The 19230-nt window shown below is 36.5% G+C and overlaps 1 protein-coding gene across 1 annotated transcript in view; it reads right to left on the bottom strand.

Moving 5' to 3' along the window:
- Window positions 1-19230, bottom strand: part of LOC124120069 (mucin-3A-like) — a 35334-nt gene that overhangs the window by 5261 nt on the left and 10843 nt on the right. The window contains exons 10-20 of the mRNA XM_048397311.1: window positions 17144-17370; window positions 16070-16181; window positions 13817-14043; window positions 12743-12854; window positions 10490-10716; window positions 9417-9528; window positions 7165-7391; window positions 6087-6198; window positions 3835-4061; window positions 2757-2868; window positions 505-731 (exon numbers count right to left, since the gene is read on the bottom strand). Of these exons, the coding sequence (XP_048253268.1) occupies window positions 505-731; window positions 2757-2868; window positions 3835-4061; window positions 6087-6198; window positions 7165-7391; window positions 9417-9528; window positions 10490-10716; window positions 12743-12854; window positions 13817-14043; window positions 16070-16181; window positions 17144-17370 (1922 nt within the window). The remainder of the gene's footprint in view (window positions 1-504; window positions 732-2756; window positions 2869-3834; window positions 4062-6086; window positions 6199-7164; window positions 7392-9416; window positions 9529-10489; window positions 10717-12742; window positions 12855-13816; window positions 14044-16069; window positions 16182-17143; window positions 17371-19230) is intronic.

Below are 19230 nucleotides of genomic sequence, written 5' to 3'. Positions count from 1 at the left end.
GTCTTCGACGGGACGAGCGAACTGTTTAACCCATGTGTACCACACAGCCCCCTGCTTAACGAATATTCGTTGATATGGTGTTGAAATGCTGTTCAACTACATGGACAAACATGTATTTGGATATTTTTATTTCAGTGATTTCATCATATAATGAAACAAATGTGTAGTTTACAGACCTAATATATATCTTTCAAATGTGCAACGTTGTAATTTTTGTCCCATTTTAGGTCATTGATTATCATTTTATGTTTGTCACTTACGAATTTTCTAAGCACATGTCAGAATATATACTAATTTTCAAAACGCTCAGAGGTTCCTGTGAATGAAACGGTACAACCACAATGTCACATCAATCCTGTTAATCATGTCGTTTTCACAATGGGATCGATCAATGTGCTTTGAACATTAGCGTATTCTGTCATGTGTAGCAATCCAATCTAAAAAAATGAAAAATAGGTTCTCAAGTGATAGGAAATATGTCAGACCATTTGAACAAGAACTTACTGTGTTATCATTAAATGTTACGTTGATTTTTATTGTGCTTGAAGCTGGAGGATAAACTATTTGGAAATCCCCAGACACAAAATCTTCAGGGGATGTGATTCCTATTCCTCCGATGGTGTAGGAAACTGTGATATCGCCATTCGCAGTTCCTGCCCGCATCAATGTGACACAGTTTTCGGTCCTGTTCTCAAAGATGTACTCCGTATCAGGAATGAAGGCAATAAAATCTGCAGACCAAAAATGATTGAAGTATTACAGGTAGTAGGAATGTTTTTTTTCTCCCTAATACCTTAGCCCTAAAGGCTGAAGAAAATCCTAAATTGTGGTCTAGATATTTCACGTAGTCAGTACTGTTCACCATCTCTCCAATCAAATGCAAATCTTTTGCATTAGGAATATGCTTATAGTTGAAACCCATCAATACTGAAGTTGAAGGTGGATCCACACTGAGAGTGAACAAACATCTGTAATCACTGATAATGCAGGATAATAAAAAAAGAAGGCGTACCAGGTCATGAATAACTACGATTATGTATTTTCAAACAAATCAGTAGAAAGTGACTGATAAGTACCTGTAGATGTAGGTGATGGTGTTGTAGTCGGCACTGCTGTCGTAGGTGTGGTTGGTGAAGGTGTTGTAGTTGGTACTGAAGTGGTTGTTGTTGTTGTTAATGCTGTAGTCGGGGAAGTAAAAGCAAAGAGTGAATAAATGCGTGCTATTATTTCTGGTGTGTTTATACTACTGATATTTGATGGTTATCAATTATGCAATGACATACAACATATGAATGTTTTATTCTAGAATTAACTGTGGGGGTTTAATGTGATAACGCAGGATAAACTAACATTGTCTTTTGATAGTATCAACACGGGAGTATTAAAGTATTATAAGGAGAGCTACATAATGGACTCTTATTTACGAGGACGACCTTTTGATATCTCGAGAGAAAGGAGACAATGTTATTGTTTGGAAAAAATCTCCTCGCGAAATTGCTCGAATTTGATCTCAGATTTTAAACACTCAAAATCGTGCATAAACGGCCAGCCAAAATTATTCTTCATTCATAAGCTCCATTAAGAACAGATTTCCAAATCAAATTTTGGATGCTGACTCTATGAGGGGTAGTGGTCGTCAGAGATCACGTGTACATAAGAATAGGCTTAGAGAAACAACAAATCCACCCTCGTTTCCACCTTGTTTTGACCAAAAGTCATTGGAAGCTAAAACAGGTTTCGCGAACACTTTGTGTCATCATTGATTTTCAGTTATTCATTTATATACTTTTCACCACTAATTTGCCTTTTACGCACTATTAAATCCGTTTGGATGGATATTCGAGAGTGAATATTCTCTGGTGATTATATATAACTGGCCTAATTTGAATGGTACAAATACAAAAATCACCTGCGGTGGTGCAACGTGGATCGCCAGAACAATCGATGGTGTCCATCACGCTCGAGTCTCCAACACAGGTTCGAAATGGCTGTCCTTTGTCATCACATGTTCTATTCCTTGTCCGTGGTTGGGTGCTGGTGGAACAATCACAGACGCCTAGTATAGTTGTCCATTCGGTCCACTCTGAAGCAGATCATAACTAAAACAACCTCCACACATTGGCTGCAATCTTCACACTCTGATGGTTCATGGTGGGGTTCAATGAAAGGCAACCATACAAATATAATTAGGACAAACAACAGTCGGTTGATTAGACAAGTGAAAAATTATGACACATGACCTTGATATTTGACCTTATGATATGTGCCAAACTAATTCTATGGACGGATAATATAATAGCACGTTTAAAAGAAAACTCGCTGGCTTGAGATTGTTTCTATAAATTTACGACAGTATTTGCATTCATGATGACACCAAAACACATGCAACTTCTTTTTGCAACATCATTTGTATACATGTTTTTCAACATTTTGTATTCGTGATCCTAATACTTAATATAACAACATCAGAAGCTGACCAATGACATGTTGTATACTTCAATGGATACATGCAGGTAAAGGACAAGAAAATTACCGTTGAAAGGCACTTTATTTACAGAAACAGTGTACAACGTTTCCCGTGTATTACTTCCAATTAAATTGAATGAAATGATGCAACGAGACAAATTTATAATGACATTTGAACTTGATATTTACCTTTATTAGATCTAACATTTTTAGATACCACTGTATGTAGGGAAAAAATAGATTAGCATATTAAAGGGTATTGAATAGTTTTATTAATTATATTGACTCACCACCATCGTCATCGAGCACCTGGACAAACTTGCTGACAGGCGTGGTAACTAAAGATCCTTTATCAACACTTGTGAGGGTCACATTTATCAGTCGTGATTCAGTGTTACAGATCTAAATGAAGAATGAGTGAGGTTAATAAGGCTTATGTAACATAACAACATTCAATGAGACAATATGGAAGTCGGAAGTCATGGATCCTTTATTGACGTCTAATTGGCACATGCGGAATTCTATCTCTTTTCTTACAAATATGGAAAAAGTTTTGTCGCTTTTATTATACTATCAATTATTGTTTGTCAAGCAAAGACTACGTTATTTGCAATACGCCGTCATATAGCTTAACAATTTATGACTGTGACATTAAACAGCAAACAAATAAATCTGATGTGATGTATTCATTCTGAATTACTCGTTTTCCCACTTTTAAATCACATGAAATAGATTCTCCTTAACATGAGTGAGTGAATGAGTATTGTTTTCCACCGTTTTTTTTGCAATAGTCTAGCAATATCATGGCGGTGGACACCAGAAACGGGCTTCACACATTTTACCCATGTGGACAATCGAAACCGCGTCTTCGACGGGACGAGCGAACTGTTTAACCAATGTGTACCACACAGCCCCCTGCTTAACGAATATTCGTTGATATGGTGTTGAAATGCTGTTCAACTACATGGACAAACATGTATTTGGATATTTTTATTTCAGTGATTTCATCATATAATGAAACAAATGTGTAGTTTACAGACCTAATATATATCTTTCAAATGTGCAACGTTGTAATTTTTGTCCCATTTTAGGTCATTGATTATCATTTTATGTTTGTCACTTACGAATTTTCTAAGCACATGTCAGAATATATACTAATTTTCAAAACGCTCAGAGGTTCCTGTGAATGAAACGGTACAACCACAATGTCACATCAATCCTGTTAATCATGTCGTTTTCACAATGGGATCGATCAATGTGCTTTGAACATTAGCGTATTCTGTCATGTGTAGCAATCCAATCTAAAAAAATGAAAAATAGGTTCTCAAGTGATAGGAAATATGTCAGACCATTTGAACAAGAACTTACTGTGTTATCATTAAATGTTACGTTGATTTTTATTGTGCTTGAAGCTGGAGGATAAACTATTTGGAAATCCCCAGACACAAAATCTTCAGGGGATGTGATTCCTATTCCTCCGATGGTGTAGGAAACTGTGATATCGCCATTCGCAGTTCCTGCCCGCATCAATGTGACACAGTTTTCGGTCCTGTTCTCAAAGATGTACTCCGTATCAGGAATGAAGGCAATAAAATCTGCAGACCAAAAATGATTGAAGTATTACAGGTAGTAGGAATGTTTTTTTTCTCCCTAATACCTTAGCCCTAAAGGCTGAAGAAAATCCTAAATTGTGGTCTAGATATTTCACGTAGTCAGTACTGTTCACCATCTCTCCAATCAAATGCAAATCTTTTGCATTAGGAATATGCTTATAGTTGAAACCCATCAATACTGAAGTTGAAGGTGGATCCACACTGAGAGTGAACAAACATCTGTAATCACTGATAATGCAGGATAATAAAAAAAGAAGGCGTACCAGGTCATGAATAACTACGATTATGTATTTTCAAACAAATCAGTAGAAAGTGACTGATAAGTACCTGTAGATGTAGGTGATGGTGTTGTAGTCGGCACTGCTGTCGTAGGTGTGGTTGGTGAAGGTGTTGTAGTTGGTACTGAAGTGGTTGTTGTTGTTGTTAATGCTGTAGTCGGGGAAGTAAAAGCAAAGAGTGAATAAATGCGTGCTATTATTTCTGGTGTGTTTATACTACTGATATTTGATGGTTATCAATTATGCAATGACATACAACATATGAATGTTTTATTCTAGAATTAACTGTGGGGGTTTAATGTGATAACGCAGGATAAACTAACATTGTCTTTTGATAGTATCAACACGGGAGTATTAAAGTATTATAAGGAGAGCTACATAATGGACTCTTATTTACGAGGACGACCTTTTGATATCTCGAGAGAAAGGAGACAATGTTATTGTTTGGAAAAAATCTCCTCGCGAAATTGCTCGAATTTGATCTCAGATTTTAAACACTCAAAATCGTGCATAAACGGCCAGCCAAAATTATTCTTCATTCATAAGCTCCATTAAGAACAGATTTCCAAATCAAATTTTGGATGCTGACTCTATGAGGGGTAGTGGTCGTCAGAGATCACGTGTACATAAGAATAGGCTTAGAGAAACAACAAATCCACCCTCGTTTCCACCTTGTTTTGACCAAAAGTCATTGGAAGCTAAAACAGGTTTCGCGAACACTTTGTGTCATCATTGATTTTCAGTTATTCATTTATATACTTTTCACCACTAATTTGCCTTTTACGCACTATTAAATCCGTTTGGATGGATATTCGAGAGTGAATATTCTCTGGTGATTATATATAACTGGCCTAATTTGAATGGTACAAATACAAAAATCACCTGCGGTGGTGCAACGTGGATCGCCAGAACAATCGATGGTGTCCATCACGCTCGAGTCTCCAACACAGGTTCGAAATGGCTGTCCTTTGTCATCACATGTTCTATTCCTTGTCCGTGGTTGGGTGCTGGTGGAACAATCACAGACGCCTAGTATAGTTGTCCATTCGGTCCACTCTGAAGCAGATCATAACTAAAACAACCTCCACACATTGGCTGCAATCTTCACACTCTGATGGTTCATGGTGGGGTTCAATGAAAGGCAACCATACAAATATAATTAGGACAAACAACAGTCGGTTGATTAGACAAGTGAAAAATTATGACACATGACCTTGATATTTGACCTTATGATATGTGCCAAACTAATTCTATGGACGGATAATATAATAGCACGTTTAAAAGAAAACTCGCTGGCTTGAGATTGTTTCTATAAATTTACGACAGTATTTGCATTCATGATGACACCAAAACACATGCAACTTCTTTTTGCAACATCATTTGTATACATGTTTTTCAACATTTTGTATTCGTGATCCTAATACTTAATATAACAACATCAGAAGCTGACCAATGACATGTTGTATACTTCAATGGATACATGCAGGTAAAGGACAAGAAAATTACCGTTGAAAGGCACTTTATTTACAGAAACAGTGTACAACGTTTCCCGTGTATTACTTCCAATTAAATTGAATGAAATGATGCAACGAGACAAATTTATAATGACATTTGAACTTGATATTTACCTTTATTAGATCTAACATTTTTAGATACCACTGTATGTAGGGAAAAAATAGATTAGCATATTAAAGGGTATTGAATAGTTTTATTAATTATATTGACTCACCACCATCGTCATCGAGCACCTGGACAAACTTGCTGACAGGCGTGGTAACTAAAGATCCTTTATCAACACTTGTGAGGGTCACATTTATCAGTCGTGATTCAGTGTTACAGATCTAAATGAAGAATGAGTGAGGTTAATAAGGCTTATGTAACATAACAACATTCAATGAGACAATATGGAAGTCGGAAGTCATGGATCCTTTATTGACGTCTAATTGGCACATGCGGAATTCTATCTCTTTTCTTACAAATATGGAAAAAGTTTTGTCGCTTTTATTATACTATCAATTATTGTTTGTCAAGCAAAGACTACGTTATTTGCAATACGCCGTCATATAGCTTAACAATTTATGACTGTGACATTAAACAGCAAACAAATAAATCTGATGTGATGTATTCATTCTGAATTACTCGTTTTCCCACTTTTAAATCACATGAAATAGATTCTCCTTAACATGAGTGAGTGAATGAGTATTGTTTTCCACCGTTTTTTTTGCAATAGTCTAGCAATATCATGGCGGTGGACACCAGAAACGGGCTTCACACATTTTACCCATGTGGACAATCGAAACCGCGTCTTCGACGGGACGAGCGAACTGTTTAACCAATGTGTACCACACAGCCCCCTGCTTAACGAATATTCGTTGATATGGTGTTGAAATGCTGTTCAACTACATGGACAAACATGTATTTGGATATTTTTATTTCAGTGATTTCATCATATAATGAAACAAATGTGTAGTTTACAGACCTAATATATATCTTTCAAATGTGCAACGTTGTAATTTTTGTCCCATTTTAGGTCATTGATTATCATTTTATGTTTGTCACTTACGAATTTTCTAAGCACATGTCAGAATATATACTAATTTTCAAAACGCTCAGAGGTTCCTGTGAATGAAACGGTACAACCACAATGTCACATCAATCCTGTTAATCATGTCGTTTTCACAATGGGATCGATCAATGTGCTTTGAACATTAGCGTATTCTGTCATGTGTAGCAATCCAATCTAAAAAAATGAAAAATAGGTTCTCAAGTGATAGGAAATATGTCAGACCATTTGAACAAGAACTTACTGTGTTATCATTAAATGTTACGTTGATTTTTATTGTGCTTGAAGCTGGAGGATAAACTATTTGGAAATCCCCAGACACAAAATCTTCAGGGGATGTGATTCCTATTCCTCCGATGGTGTAGGAAACTGTGATATCGCCATTCGCAGTTCCTGCACGCATCAATGTGACACAGTTTTCGGTCCTGTTCTCAAAGATGTACTCCGTATCAGGAATGAAGGCAATAAAATCTGCAGACCAAAAATGATTGAAGTATTACAGGTAGTAGGAATGTTTTTTTTCTCCCTAATACCTTAGCCCTAAAGGCTGAAGAAAATCCTAAATTGTGGTCTAGATATTTCACGTAGTCAGTACTGTTCACCATCTCTCCAATCAAATGCAAATCTTTTGCATTAGGAATATGCTTATAGTTGAAACCCATCAATACTGAAGTTGAAGGTGGATCCACACTGAGAGTGAACAAACATCTGTAATCACTGATAATGCAGGATAATAAAAAAAGAAGGCGTACCAGGTCATGAATAACTACGATTATGTATTTTCAAACAAATCAGTAGAAAGTGACTGATAAGTACCTGTAGATGTAGGTGATGGTGTTGTAGTCGGCACTGCTGTCGTCGGTGTGGTTGGTGAAGGTGTTGTAGTTGGTACTGAAGTGGTTGTTGTTGTTGTTAATGCTGTAGTCGGGGAAGTAAAAGCAAAGAGTGAATAAATGCGTGCTATTATTTCTGGTGTGTTTATACTACTGATATTTGATGGTTATCAATTATGCAATGACATACAACATATGAATGTTTTATTCTAGAATTAACTGTGGGGGTTTAATGTGATAACGCAGGATAAACTAACATTGTCTTTTGATAGTATCAACACGGGAGTATTAAAGTATTATAAGGAGAGCTACATAATGGACTCTTATTTACGAGGACGACCTTTTGATATCTCGAGAGAAAGGAGACAATGTTATTGTTTGGAAAAAATCTCCTCGCGAAATTGCTCGAATTTGATCTCAGATTTTAAACACTCAAAATCGTGCATAAACGGCCAGCCAAAATTATTCTTCATTCATAAGCTCCATTAAGAACAGATTTCCAAATCAAATTTTGGATGCTGACTCTATGAGGGGTAGTGGTCGTCAGAGATCACGTGTACATAAGAATAGGCTTAGAGAAACAACAAATCCACCCTCGTTTCCACCTAGTTTTGACCAAAAGTCATTGGAAGCTAAAACAGGTTTCGCGGACACTTTGTGTCATCATTGATTTTCAGTTATTCATTCATATACTTTTTACCACTTATTTGCCTTTTACGCACTATTAAATCCGTTTGGATGGATATTCGAGAGTGAATATTCTCTGGTGATTATATATAACTGGCCTAATTTGAATGGTACAAATACAAAAATCACCTGCGGTGGTGCAACGTGGATCGCCAGAACAATCGATGGTGTCCATCACGCTCGAGTCTCCAACACAGGTTCGAAATGGCTGTCCTTTGTCATCACATGTTCTATTCCTTGTCCGTGGTTGGGTGCTGGTGGAACAATCACAGACGCCTAGTATAGTTGTCCATTCGGTCCACTCTGAAGCAGATCATAACTAAAACAACCTCCACACATTGGCTGCAATCTTCACACTCTGATGGTTCATGATGGGGTTCAATGAAAGGCAACCATACAAATATTATAAGGACAAACAACAGTCAGTTGATTAGACAAGTGAAAAATTATGACACATGACCTTGATATTTGACCTTATGATATGTGCCAATCTAATTCTATGGACGGATAATATAATAGCACGTTTAAAAGAAAACTCGCTGGCTTGAGGTTGTTTCTATAAATTTACGACAGTATTTGCATTCATGATGACACCAAAACACATGCAACTTCTTTTTGCAACATCATTTGTATACATGTTTTTGCAACATTTTGTATTCGTAATGCAAATACTTAATATAACAACATCAGAAGCTGACCAATGACATGTTGTATACTTCAATGGATACATGCAGGTAAAGGACAAGAAAATTACCGTTGAAAGGCACTTTATTTACAGAAACAGTGTACAACGTTTCCCGTGTATTACTTCCAATTAAATTGAATGAAATGATGCAACGAGACAAATTTATAATGACATTTGAACTTGATATTTACCTTTATTAGATCTAACATTTTTAGATACCACTGTATGTAGTGAAAAATAGATTAGCATATTAAAGGGTATTGAATAGTTTTGTTAATTATATTGACTCACCACCATCGTCATCGAGCACCTGGACAAACTTGCTGACAGGCGTGGTAACTAAAGATCCTTTATCAACACTTGTGAGGGTCACATTTATCAGTCGTGATTCAGTGTTACAGATCTAAATGAAGAATGAGTGAGGTTAATAAGGCTTATGTAACATAACAACATTCAATGAGACAATATGGAAGTCGGAAGTCATGGATCCTTTATTGACGTCTAATTGGCACATGCGGAATTCTATCTCTTTTCTTACAAATATGGAAAAAGTTTTGTCGCTTTTATTATACTATCAATTATTGTTTGTCAAGCAAAGACTACGTTATTTGCAATACGCCGTCATATAGCTTAACAATTTATGACTGTGACATTAAACAGCAAACAAATAAATCTGATGTGATGTATTCATTCTGAATTACTCGTTTTCCCACTTTTAAATCACATGAAATAGATTCTCCTTAACATGAGTGAGTGAGTATTGTTTTCCACCGGTTTTTTGCAATAGTCTAGCAATATCATGGCGGCGGACACCAGAAACGGGCTTCACACATTTTACCCATGTGGAGAATCGAAACCGTGTCTTCGACGGGACGTGCGAACTGTTTAACCCATGTGTACCACACAGCCCCCTGCTTAACGAATATTCGTTGATATGGTGTTGAAATGCTGTTCAACTACATGGACAAACATGTATTTGGATATTTTTATTTCAGTGATTTCATCATATAATGAAACAAATGTGTAGTTTACAGACCTAATATATATCTTTCAAATGTGCAACGTTGTAATTTTTGTCCCATTTTAGGTCATTGATTATCATTTCATGTTTGTCACTTACGAATTTTCTAAGCACATGTCAGAATATCTACTAATTTTCAAAACGCTCAGAGGTTCCTGTGAACGAAACGGTACAACCACAATGTCACATCAATCCTGTTAATCATGTCGTTTTCACAATGGGATCGATCAATGTGCTTTGAACATTAGCGTATTCTGTCATGTGTAGCAATCCAATCTAAAAAAATGAAAAATAGGTTCTCAAGTGATAGGAAATATGTCAGACCATTTGAACAAGAACTTACTGTGTTATCATTAAATGTTACGTTGATTTTTATTGTGCTTGAAGCTGGAGGATAAACTATTTGGAAATCCCCAGACACAAAATCTTCAGGGGATGTGATTCCTATTCCTCCGATGGTGTAGGAAACTGTGATATCGCCATTCGCAGTTCCTGCCCGCATCAATGTGACACAGTTTTCGGTCCTGTTCTCAAAGATGTACTCCGTATCAGGAATGAAGGCAATAAAATCTGCAGACCAAAAATGATTGTAGTATTACAGGTAGTAGGAATGTTTTTTTTCTCCCTAATACCTTAGCCCTAAAGGCTGAAGAAAATCCTAAATTGTGGTCTAGATATTTCACGTAGTCAGTACTGTTCACCATCTCTCCAATCAAATGCAAATCTTTTGCATTAGGAATATGCTTATAGTTGAAACCCATCAATACTGAAGTTGAAGGTGGATCCACACTGAGAGTGAACAAACATCTGTAATCACTGATAATGCAGGATAATAAAAAAAGAAGGCGTACCAGGTCATGAATAACTACGATTATGTATTTTCAAACAAATCAGTAGAAAGTGACTGATAAGTACCTGTAGATGTAGGTGATGGTGTTGTAGTCGGCATTGCTGTCGTAGGTGTGGTTGGTGAAGGTGTTGTAGTTGGTACTGAAGTGGTTGTTGTTGTTGTTAATGCTGTAGTCGGGGAAGTAAAAGCAAAGAGTGAATAAATGCGTGCTATTATTTCTGGTGTGTTTATACTACTGATATTTGATGGTTATCAATTATGCAATGACATACAACATATGAATGTTTTATTCTAGAATTAACTGTGGGGGTTTAATGTGATAACGCAGGATAAACTAACATTGTCTTTTGATAGTATCAACACGGGAGTATTAAAGTATTATAAGGAGAGCTACATAATGGACTCTTATTTACGAGGACGACCTTTTGATATCTCGAGAGAAAGGAGACAATGTTATTGTTTGGAAAAAAATCTCCTCGCGAAATTGCTCGAATTTGATCTCAGATTTTAAACACTCAAAAATCGTGCATAAACGGCCAGCCAAAATTATTCTTCGTTCATAAGCTCCATTAAGAACAGATTTCCAAATCAAATTTTGGATGCTGACTCTATGAGGGGTAGTGGTCGTCAGAGATCACGTGTACATAAGAATAGGCTTAGAGAAACAACAAATCCACCCTCGTTTCCACCTAGTTTTGACCAAAAGTCATTGGAAGCTAAAACAGGTTTCGCGGACACTTTGTGTCATCATTGATTTTCAGTTATTCATTCATATACTTTTCACCACTAATTTGCCTTTTACGCACTATTAAATCCGTTTAGATGGATATTCGAGAGTGAATATTCTCTGGTGATTATATATAACTGGCCTAATTTGAATGGTACAAATACAAAAATCACCTGCGGTGGTGCAACGTGGATCGCCTGAACAATCGATGGTGTCCATCACGCTCGAGTCTCCAACACAGGTTCGAAATGGCTGTCCTTTGTCATCACATGTTCTATTCCTTGTCCGTGGTTGGGTGCTGGTGGAACAATCACAGACGCCTAGTATAGTTGTCCATTCGGTCCACTCTGAAGCAGATCATAACTAAAACAACCTCCACACATTGGCTGCAATCTTCACACTCTGATGGTTCATGGTGGGGTTCAATGAAAGGCAACCATACAAATATAATTAGGACAAACAACAGTCGGTTGATTAGACAAGTGAAAAATTATGACACATGACCTTGATATTTGACCTTATGATATGTGCCAAACTAATTCTATGGACGGATAATATAATAGCACGTTTAAAAGAAAACTCGCTGGCTTGAGGTTGTTTCTATAAATTTTCGACAGTATTTGCATTCATGATGACACCAAAACACATGCAACTTCTTTTTGCAACATCATTTGTATACATGTTTTTCAACATTTTGTATTCGTGATCCTAATACTTAATATAACAACATCAGAAGCTGACCAATGACATGTTGTATACTTCAATGGATACATGCAGGTAAAGGACAAGAAAATTACCGTTGAAAGGCACTTTATTTACAGAAACAGTGTACAACGTTTCCCGTGTATTACTTCCAATTAAATTGAATGAAATGATGCAACGAGACACATTTATAATGACATTTGAACTTGATATTTACCTTTATTAGATCTAACATTTTTAGATACCACTGTATGTAGTGAAAAATAGATTAGCATATTAAAGGGTATTGAATAGTTTTATTAATTATATTGACTCACCACCATCGTCATCGAGCACCTGGACAAACTTGCTGACAGGCGTGGTAACTAAAGATCCTTTATCAACACTTGTGAGGGTCACATTTATCAGTCGTGATTCAGTGTTACAGATCTAAATGAAGAATGAGTGAGGTTAATAAGGCTTATGTAACATAACAACATTCAATGAGACAATATGGAAGTCGGAAGTCATGGATCCTTTATTGACGTCTAATTGGCACATGCGGAATTCTATCTCTTTTCTTACAAATATGGAAAAAGTTTTGTCGCTTTTATTATACTATCAATTATTGTTTGTCAAGCAAAGACTACGTTATTTGCAATACGCCGTCATATAGCTTAACAATTTATGACTGTGACATTAAACAGCAAACAAATAAATCTGATGTGATGTATTCATTCTGAATTACTCGTTTTCCCACTTTTAAATCACATGAAATAGATTCTCCTTAACATGAGTGAGTGAGTATTGTTTTCCACCGGTTTTTTTGCAATAGTCTAGCAATATCATGGCGGCGGACACCAGAAACGGGCTTCACACATTTTACCCATGTGGAGAATCGAAACCGTGTCTTCGACGGGACGTGCGAACTGTTTAACCCATGTGTACCACACAGCCCCCTGCTTAACGAATATTCGTTGATATGGTGTTGAAATGCTGTTCAACTACATGGACAAACATGTATTTGGATATTTTTATTTCAGTGATTTCATCATATAATGAAACAAATGTGTAGTTTACAGACCTAATATATATCTTTCAAATGTGCAACGTTGTAATTTTTGTCCCATTTTAGGTCATTGATTATCATTTCATGTTTGTCACTTACGAATTTTCTAAGCACATGTCAGAATATCTACTAATTTTCAAAACGCTCAGAGGTTCCTGTGAACGAAACGGTACAACCACAATGTCACATCAATCCTGTTAATCATGTCGTTTTCACAATGGGATCGATCAATGTGCTTTGAACATTAGCGTATTCTGTCATGTGTAGCAATCCAATCTAAAAAAATGAAAAATAGGTTCTCAAGTGATAGGAAATATGTCAGACCATTTGAACAAGAACTTACTGTGTTATCATTAAATGTTACGTTGATTTTTATTGTGCTTGAAGCTGGAGGATAAACTATTTGGAAATCCCCAGACACAAAATCTTCAGGGGATGTGATTCCTATTCCTCCGATGGTGTAGGAAACTGTGATATCGCCATTCGCAGTTCCTGCCCGCATCAATGTGACACAGTTTTCGGTCCTGTTCTCAAAGATGTACTCCTTATCAGGAATGAAGGCAATAAAATCTGCAGACCAAAAATGATTGTAGTATTACAGGTAGTAGGAATGTTTTTTTTCTCCCTAATACCTTAGCCCTAAAGGCTGAAGAAAATCCTAAATTGTGGTCTAGATATTTCACGTAGTCAGTACTGTTCACCATCTCTCCAATCAAATGCAAATCTTTTGCATTAGGAATATGCTTATAGTTGAAACCCATCAATACTGAAGTTGAAGGTGGATCCACACTGAGAGTGAACAAACATCTGTAATCACTGATAATGCAGGATAATAAAAAAAGAAGGCGTACCAGGTCATGAATAACTACGATTATGTATTTTCAAACAAATCAGTAGAAAGTGACTGATAAGTACCTGTAGATGTAGGTGATGGTGTTGTAGTCGGCATTGCTGTCGTAGGTGTGGTTGGTGAAGGTGTTGTAGTTGGTACTGAAGTGGTTGTTGTTGTTGTTAATGCTGTAGTCGGGGAAGTAAAAGCAAAGAGTGAATAAATGCGTGCTATTATTTCTGGTGTGTTTATACTACTGATATTTGATGGTTATCAATTATGCAATGACATACAACATATGAATGTTTTATTCTAGAATTAACTGTGGGGGTTTAATGTGATAACGCAGGATAAACTAACATTGTCTTTTGATAGTATCAACACGGGAGTATTAAAGTATTATAAGGAGAGCTACATAATGGACTCTTATTTACGAGGACGACCTTTTGATATCTCGAGAGAAAGGAGACAATGTTATTGTTTGGAAAAAAATCTCCTCGCGAAATTGCTCGAATTTGATCTCAGATTTTAAACACTCAAAAATCGTGCATAAACGGCCAGCCAAAATTATTCTTCGTTCATAAGCTCCATTAAGAACAGATTTCCAAATCAAATTTTGGATGCTGACTCTATGAGGGGTAGTGGTCGTCAGAGATCACGTGTACATAAGAATAGGCTTAGAGAAACAACAAATCCACCCTCGTTTCCACCTAGTTTTGACCAAAAGTCATTGGAAGCTAAAACAGGTTTCGCGGACACTTTGTGTCATCATTGATTTTCAGTTATTCATTCATATACTTTTCACCACTAATTTGCCTTTTACGCACTATTAAATCCGTTTAGATGGATATTCGAGAGTGAATATTCTCTGGTGATTATATATAACTGGCCTAATTTGAATGGTACAAATACAAAAATCACCTGCGGTGGTGCAACGTGGATCGCCTGAACAATCGATGGTGTCCATCACGCTCGAGTCTCCAACACAGGTTCGAAATGGCTGTCCTTTGTCATCACATGTTCTATTCCTTGTCCGTGGTTGGGTGCTGGTGGAACAATCACAGACGCCTAGTATAGTTGTCCATTCGGTCCACTCTGAAGCAGATCATAACTAAAACAACCTCCACACATTGGCTGCAATCTTCACACTCTGATGGTTCATGGTGGGGTTCAATGAAAGGCAACCATACAAATATAATTAGGACAAACAACAGTCGGTTGATTAGACAAGTGAAAAATTATGACACATGACCTTGATATTTGACCTTATGATATGTGCCAAACTAATTCTATGGACGGATAATATAATAGCACGTTTAAAAGAAAACTCGCTGGCTTGAGGTTGTTTCTATAAATTTTCGACAGTATTTGCATTCATGATGACACCAAAACACATGCAACTTCTTTTTGCAACATCATTTGTATACATGTTTTTCAACATTTTGTATTCGTGATCCTAATATTTAATATAACAACATCAGAAGCTGACCAATGACATGTTGTATACTTCAATGGATACATGCAGGTAAAGGACAAGAAAATTACCGTTGAAAGGCACTTTATTTACAGAAACAGTGTACAACGTTTCCCGTGTATTACTTCCAATTAAATTGAATGAAATGATGCAACGAGACACATTTATAATGACATTTGAACTTGATATTTACCTTTATTAGATCTAACATTTTTAGATACCACTGTATGTAGTGAAAAATAGATTAGCATATTAAAGGGTATTGAATAGTTTAATTAATTATATTGACTCACCACCATCGTCATCGAGCACCTGGACAAACTTGCTGACAGGCGTGGTAACTAAAGATCCTTTATCAACACTTGTGAGGGTCACATTTATCAGTCGTGATTCAGTGTTACAGATCTAAATGAAGAATGAGTGAGGTTAATAAGGCTTATGTAACATAACAACATTCAATGAGACAATATGGAAGTCGGAAGTCATGGATCCTTTATTGACGTCTAATTGGCACATGCGGAATTCTATCTCTTTTCTTACAAATATGGAAAAAGTTTTGTCGCTTTTATTATACTATCAATTATTGTTTGTCAAGCAAAGACTACGTTATTTGCAATACGCCGTCATATAGCTTAACAATTTATGACTGTGACATTAAACAGCAAACAAATAAATCTGATGTGATGTATTCATTCTGAATTACTCGTTTTCCCACTTTTAAATCACATGAAATAGATTCTCCTTAACATGAGTGAGTGAGTATTGTTTTCCACCGGTTTTTTTGCAATAGTCTAGCAATATCATGGCGGCGGACACCAGAAACGGGCTTCACACATTTTACCCATGTGGAGAATCGAAACCGTGTCTTCGACGGGACGTGCGAACTGTTTAACCCATGTGTACCACACAGCCCCCTGCTTAACGAATATTCGTTGATATGGTGTTGAAATGCTGTTCAACTACATGGACAAACATGTATTTGGATATTTTTATTTCAGTGATTTCATCATATAATGAAACAAATGTGTAGTTTACAGACCTAATATATATCTTTCAAATGTGCAACGTTGTAATTTTTGTCCCATTTTAGGTCATTGATTATCATTTCATGTTTGTCACTTACGAATTTTCTAAGCACATGTCAGAATATATACTAATTTTCAAAACGCTCAGAGGTTCCTGTGAACGAAACGGTACAACCACAATGTCACATCAATCCTGTTAATCATGTCGTTTTCACAATGGGATCGATCAATGTGCTTTGAACATTAGCGTATTCTGTCATGTGTAGCAATCCAATCTAAAAAAATGAAAAATAGGTTCTCAAGTGATAGGAAATATGTCAGACCATTTGAACAAGAACTTACTGTGTTATCATTAAATGTTACGTTGATTTTTATTGTGCTTGAAGCTGGAGGATAAACTATTTGGAAATCCCCAGACACAAAATCTTCAGGGGATGTGATTCCTATTCCTCCGATGGTGTAGGAAACTGTGATATCGCCATTCGCAGTTCCTGCCCGCATCAATGTGACACAGTTTTCGGTCCTGTTCTCAAAGATGTACTCCGTATCAGGAATGAAGGCAATAAAATCTGCAGACCAAAAATGATTGTAGTATTACAGGTAGTAGGAATGTTTTTTTTCTCCCTAATACCTTAGCCCTAAAGGCTGAAGAAAATCCTAAATTGTGGTCTAGATATTTCACGTAGTCAGTACTGTTCACCATCTCTCCAATCAAATGCAAATCTTTTGCATTAGGAATATGCTTATAGTTGAAACCCATCAATACTGAAGTTGAAGGTGGATCCACACTGAGAGTGAACAAACATCTGTAATCACTGATAATGCAGGATAATAAAAAAAGAAGGCGTACCAGGTCATGAATAACTACGATTATGTATTTTCAAACAAATCAGTAGAAAGTGACTGATAAGTACCTGTAGATGTAGGTGATGGTGTTGTAGTCGGCATTGCTGTCGTAGGTGTGGTTGGTGAAGGTGTTGTAGTTGGTACTGAAGTGGTTGTTGTTGTTGTTAATGCTGTAGTCGGGGAAGTAAAAGCAAAGAGTGAATAAATGCGTGCTATTATTTCTGGTGTGTTTATACTACTGATATTTGATGGTTATCAATTATGCAATGACATACAACATATGAATGTTTTATTCTAGAATTAACTGTGGGGGTTTAATGTGATAACGCAGGATAAACTAACATTGTCTTTTGATAGTATCAACACGGGAGTATTAAAGTATTATAAGGAGAGCTACATAATGGACTCTTATTTACGAGGACGACCTTTTGATATCTCGAGAGAAAGGAGACAATGTTATTGTTTGGAAAAAAATCTCCTCGCGAAATTGCTCGAATTTGATCTCAGATTTTAAACACTCAAAAATCGTGCATAAACGGCCAGCCAAAATTATTCTTCGTTCATAAGCTCCATTAAGAACAGATTTCCAAATCAAATTTTGGATGCTGACTCTATGAGGGGTAGTGGTCGTCAGAGATCACGTGTACATAAGAATAGGCTTAGAGAAACAACAAATCCACCTTCGTTTCCACCTAGTTTTGACCAAAAGTCATTGGAAGCTAAAACAGGTTTCGCGGACACTTTGTGTCATCATTGATTTTCAGTTATTCATTCATATACTTTTCACCACTAATTTGCCTTTTACGCACTATTAAATCCGTTTAGATGGATATTCGAGAGTGAATATTCTCTGGTGATTATATATAACTGGCCTAATTTGAATGGTACAAATACAAAAATCACCTGCGGTGGTGCAACGTGGATCGCCTGAACAATCGATGGTGTCCATCACGCTCGAGTCTCCAACACAGGTTCGAAATGGCTGTCCTTTGTCATCACATGTTCTATTCCTTGTCCGTGGTTGGGTGCTGGTGGAACAATCACAGACGCCTAGTATAGTTGTCCATTCGGTCCACTCTGAAGCAGATCATAACTAAAACAACCTCCACACATTGGCTGCAATCTTCACACTCTGATGGTTCATGATGGGGTTCAATGAAAGGCAACCATACAAATATAATTAGGACAAACAACAGTCGGTTGATTAGACAAGTGAAAAATTATGACACACGACCTTGATATTTGACCTTATGATATGTGCCAAACTAATTCTATGGACGGATAATATAATAGCACGTTTAAAAGAAAACTCGCTGGCTTGAGGTTGTTTCTATAAATTTACGACAGTATTTGCATTCATGATGACACCAAAAGACATGCAACTTCTTTTTGCAACATCATTTGTATACATGTTTTTCAACATTTTGTATTCGTAATGCAAATACTTAGTATAACAACATCAGAAGCTGACCAATGACATGTTGTATACTTCAATGGATACATGCAGGTAAAGGACAAGAAATTTACCGTTGAAAGGCACTTTATTTACAGAAACAGTGTACAACGTTTCCCGTGTATTACTT

The sequence above is a fragment of the Haliotis rufescens genome, unplaced genomic scaffold (assembly GCF_023055435.1).
Source record: "Haliotis rufescens isolate VD_foot unplaced genomic scaffold, xgHalRufe1.0.p SCAF_17, whole genome shotgun sequence".
NCBI lineage: Eukaryota > Metazoa > Mollusca > Gastropoda > Lepetellida > Haliotidae > Haliotis > Haliotis rufescens.
This window is presented reverse-complemented; position numbering and strand designations above follow the sequence as displayed.